The sequence below is a fragment of the Pelobates fuscus genome, chromosome 3 (genome assembly GCF_036172605.1).
Source record: "Pelobates fuscus isolate aPelFus1 chromosome 3, aPelFus1.pri, whole genome shotgun sequence".
NCBI classification, from domain to species: Eukaryota; Metazoa; Chordata; class Amphibia; order Anura; family Pelobatidae; genus Pelobates; species Pelobates fuscus.
Genome location: NC_086319.1, coordinates 15635965 through 15641964, shown reverse-complemented (window position 1 = coordinate 15641964; position 6000 = coordinate 15635965). Strand labels below are relative to the sequence as shown.

Below are 6000 nucleotides of genomic sequence, written 5' to 3'. Positions count from 1 at the left end.
CATGGAGAGTATATATACAATATGTGATCTCTACATTGAGAGACTATATACAATATGGGATCTATACATTGAGGGATGTCATATATTATGGGATCTATACATTAAGAGAGTTTATATACACTTTGGTATCTATACATTGATAGAGCTCCTATACAGTATGGGATATATACATTGATAGAGCTTATATATATTGAGAGACTATATACAATATGGGATCTATACATTGAGGGATTTTATATACAGTATGGTATATATACATTGATAGAGCTCCTATACAATATGGGATATATACATTGATAGAGCTTATATATATTGAGATAGGTTATATACAGTATGGGATCTCCACATGGATAGATCTTATATACAGTATGGGAACTATACATTAAGAGCTTATATACAGTATGGGGTCTGTACATAGAGAAAGTTTATATGCAGTGTGGGAGCTATACATCATATACAATGCGGGATCTATACATCAATAGTTTATATACAGTGAAGATCTATACATTAATATATTATATACACTGTGGGTTCTATACATTGATGGTTTATATACAGTGAAGGATCTATACATTGATATATTATATACACTGTGGGTTCTATACATTGATGGTTTATATACAGTGAAGATCTATACATTAATATATTATATACACTGTGGGTTCTATACATTGATGGTTTATATACAGTGAATATCTATAAATTAATATATTATATACACTGTGGGTTCTATACATTGATGGTTTATATACAGTGAAGGATCTATACATTGATATATATAAAGTCTGGGGTCTGTACATTTTACACTGTGAATGATCTATATAGGGATACATTTTATATAGTGAAGGTTGTATATAGTGTACGGTGAAGTATTTCACGCTGAGAGAGTTTATAAAAAGTACGGGATCTATACATGGATACATTATATACAGTGATCTATACATTATAAACAGTGAACGATCTATGCATTAAATACAGTGGTCTGTAAGGCTCTATACATTGATACATAATATACAGTGAATGATTTATAGTGATACATAATATACAGTGAATGATTTATAGTGATACATTATATACAGTGAATGATTTATACTATAGTGATACATTGTATACAGTGAATGAGCTATAGTGATACATTATATACAGTGAAGGATTTATAGTGATATATTATATACAGTGAATGATCTATAGTGATATATTATATACAGTGAAGGATTTATACTATAGTGATACATTGTATACAGTGAATGATCTATACTATAGTGATACATTATATACAGTGAAGGATTTATAGTGATATATTATATACAGTGAATGATCTATAGTGATAAATTATGTACAGTGAAGGATTTATATTGATACATTGTATACAGTGAAGGATTTATAGTGATATATTATATACAGTGAAGGATCTATAGTGATATATTATATACAGTGAAGGATCTATACTATAGTGATATATTATATACAGTGAAGGATTTATACTATAGTGATATATTATTTACAATGAATGATCTATAGTGATACATTATATACAGCGAAGGATCTATAGTGATACATTATATACAGTGAATGATCTATAGTGATATATTATATACAGCGAAGGATCTATAGTGATACATTATATACAGTGAATGATCTATAGTGATATATTATATACAGTGAAGGATCTATAGTGATACATTATATACAGTGAAGGATTTATAATATAGTGATACATTATATACAGTGAATGAGTTATAGTGATATATTATATACAGTGAATGATTTATAGTGATACATTGTATACAGTGAAGGATCTATAGTGATACATTATATAGAGTGAATGATCTATCGTGATACATTATATACAGTGAAGGATTTATAGTGATACATTATATACAGTGAATTATTTATAGTGATACATTGTATACAGTGAATGATCTATAGTGATACATTATATACAGTGAATGATTTATAGTGATACAATATATACAGTGAATGATCTATAGTGATACATTATATACAGTGAATGATTTAAGGTGATACATTATATACAGTGAAGGATTTATAGTGATATATTATATACAGTGAATGATTTATAGTGATACATTATATACAGTGAATGGTCTATAGTGATACAATATATACAGTGAATGATCTATAGTGATACATTATATACAGTGAATAATTTATAGTGATATATTATATACAGTGAATGATCTATAGTGATACATTATATACAGTGAATGATCTATAGTCATACATTATATACAGTGAATGATCTATAGTGATACAATATATACAGTGAATGATTTATATTATAGTGATACATTGTATATAGTGAATGAGGTATAGTGATACATTACAGTAAATGATCTATAGTGATACATTATATACAGTGAATGATTTATAGTGATACAATATATATATAGTGAATGATCTATAGTGATACATTATATACAGTGAATGATCTATAGTGATATATTATATACAGTGAATGATCTATAGTGATATATTACATACAGTGAATGATCTATAGTGATATATTATATACAGTGAAGGATTTATAGTGATACATTATATACAGTGAAGGATTTATAGTGATACAATATATACAGTGAATGATCTATAGTGATATATTATATACAGTGAAGGATTTATAGTGATACATTATATACAGTGAATGATTTATAGTGATACAATATATACAGTGAATGATCTATAGTGATATATTATATACAGTGAAGGATTTATAGTGATACATTATATACAGTGAATGATCTATAGTGATATATTATATACAGTGAAGGATTTATAGTGATACATTATATACAGTGAATGATCTATAGTGATATATTATATACAGTGAATGATCTATAGTGATATATTACATACAGTGACTGATCTATAGTGATATATTATATACAGTGAATGATCTATAGTGATATATTATATACAGTGAAGGATTTATAGTGATATATTATATACAGTGAATGATCTATAGTGATATATTATATACAGTGAATGGTCTATAGTGATACATTATATACAGTGAATGGTCTATAGTGATACATTGTATACAGTGAATGATTTATAGTGATACATTATATACAGTGAATGGTCTATAGTGATACATTGTATACAGTGAATGATTTATAGTGATACATTATATACAGTGAATGATTTATAGTGATATATTATATACAGTGAATGATTTATAGTGATACATTATATACAGTGAATGATTTATAGTGATACATTATATACAGTGAATGGTCTATAGTGATACATTGTATACAGTGAATGATTTATAGTGATACATTATATACAGTGAATGATTTATAGTGATATATTATATACAGTGAATGATTTATAGTGATACATTATATACAGTGAAGGATTTATAGTGATATATTTTATACAGTGTATGATTTATAGTGATACATTATATACAGTGAATGGTCTATAGTGATATATTATATACAGTGAATTATCCATAGTGATACATTATATACAGTGGATGATCTATAGTGATATATTATATACAGTGAATGGTCTATAGTGATACAATATATACAGTGAAGGCTGAGCATAGAGTAAGGAGAAGGATTTCTCACTGAGAGAGCTGCACACAGTGTAAGCTGAGACAGACTGCACACTCTAATCCATAGACTGACAGTGAGAGAGAGCAGAGTGAGTGACAGCCCTGAGTGACTGTCAGGTCCTCCTACCTGTGAGCTAGGTGGCTCTTTACCTGTAACAGCCCATTGGAATCCACGCTTCGCACACTCTGAGTCTCATTCCTCTGCAGCACTGCTTGGGGAGGGGGTAACATATAACCCCAATTCCAATCCACCTTCACATCAAAGCAACCCTCTGCAGACACCCCGAGCACCCCGCAGACACCCCGAGCCCCCGCAGACACCCCGAGCCCCCTGCAGACCCCCAGTGCCCCCCAGAGCCCCCTGGATGGATTTAGGGAGCACAGAATGGCTGAGCTTTGTGACTGCCCTGGAGAACAGGCAGCATTGGGGTGAATCTGACAGCTTTTCTTAACCTCTATGGATCAGCTCTTTGTGCAGACCATGCACAGACACTTCCAGAGTTGGATTTTCTATGTTTTCCTCTGTTTTGGGATCATCTACATGAAGTTAGGGTGAGTACTGTCTGTGAGTGTGTGCTGCCTGCTCGGTAGGAAGTGATAGAGCTCTTATTCGTGCTCACTGGAATTGAACTGATTTTCTGTGTCAATAGAAAAGTGGGGAAAATGCTGATTTTTTTTTTTTACAGAACAATTTCCAGCACTCTTAGAACCCCCCTCCCCTCCATTGTTAAATCAGACAATGCTTTGATGATATTTAGGAGTTAAAAAGGGGGTGAAGGTGAACCTGCAGAGTTTGTGCCATACTTTGCATAGCTATGGGATGAATGAGACTATCAACACATCACAGGGAGGTGCTGACAGTAATTTGACATTTGGTTAGTCTAGCTTCCTGGACTCAGTAAGATTAACTCATTGGATGCCAAAAGGATGGGAAGCCTTCTTAGATCTATTACCTGCACCCATCCCCATCACTCTAATCCAAACAGTGCCCAGTCCTCCCCATCACTCCAATCCTAACAGTATCCAGTCATCTCCATCACTCCAATCCAAACAGTGTCCAGTCATCCCCATCACTCCAATCCAAACAGTATCCAGTCATCCCCATTACTCCAATCCTAACAGTGTCCAGTCATCCCCATTACTCCAATCCTAACAGTATCCAGTCATCCCCATCACTCCAATCCTAACAGTGCCCAGTCATCCCCATCACTCCAATCCTAACAGTGCCCATTCCTCCCCATCACTCCAATCCTAACAGTGCACAGTCCTCCCCATCACTCCAATCATAACAGTATCCAGTCATCCCCATTACTCCAATCCTAACAGTATCCAGTCATCCCCATCACTCCAATCTTAACAGTGCCCAGTCATCCCCATCACTCCAATCCTAACAGTATCCAGTCCTCCCCCTCACTCCAATCCTAACTGTGCCCATTTCTCCCCATCACTCCAATCCTAACAGTGCACAGTCCTCCCCATCACTCCAATCCTAACAGTATCCAGTTATCCCCATCACTCCAATCCTAACAGTATCCGGTCATCCCCATCACTCCAATCCTAACAGTATCCAGTCATCCCCATCACTCCAATCCTAACATTACCCAATCATCCCCATCACTCCAATCCTAACAGTACCCAGTCATCCCCATCACTCCAATCCTAACAGTGCCCGGTCATCCCCATCACTCCAATCCTAACAGTGCCCAGTCATCCCCATCACTCCAATCCTAACATTACCCAATCATCCCCATCACTCCAATCCTAACAGTACCCAGTCATCCCCATCACTCCAATCCTAACAGTGCCCAGTCCTCCCCATCACTCCAATCCTAACAGTGCCCGGTCATCCCCATCACTCCAATCCTAACAGTGCCCAGTCCTCCCCATCACTCCAATCCTAACAGTGCCCAGTCACCCCCATTACTCCAATCCTAACAGTATCCAGTCATCCCCATCACTCCAATCCTAACATTACCCAGTCATCCCCATCACTCCAATCCTAACAGTGCCCGGTCATCCCCATCACTCCAATCCTAACAGTGCCCAGTCCTCCCCATCACTCCAATCCTAACAGTGCCCAGTCACCCCCATCACTCCAATCCTAACAGTATCCAGTCATCCCAATTACTCCAATCCTAACAGTATCCAGTCATCCCCATCACTCCAATCCTAACAGTGCCCGGTCATCCCCATCACTCCAATCCTAACAGTGCCCAGTCCTACCCTGATATCCCTAGCTGTACCTGGCTGTCTCATGACAGGGCTCACACGTTAAATGATTTGGATCCCCCTTACCCTGAAACCCCTAGCTGTACCTGGATTTCCAATGGATTTTCCTATAAACACCTTAAATCCTCTGATCCCCCTTACCCTGACACACTAGCAGAACCTGTCCCTCCTAGCTGCACTGAGCA

At 35.6% G+C, this 6000-nt stretch overlaps 1 protein-coding gene across 1 annotated transcript in view; it reads left to right on the top strand.

The window, feature by feature from the left end:
* Nucleotides 1-4024: 4024 nt before the first annotated feature.
* WNT7B (Wnt family member 7B) overlaps nucleotides 4025-6000 on the top strand; it is a 115023-nt gene continuing 113047 nt past the window's right edge. The window contains exon 1 of the mRNA XM_063446748.1: nucleotides 4025-4138. Coding sequence (XP_063302818.1) covers nucleotides 4044-4138 — 95 coding nt within the window. The 5' untranslated portion in view covers nucleotides 4025-4043. The remainder of the gene's footprint in view (nucleotides 4139-6000) is intronic.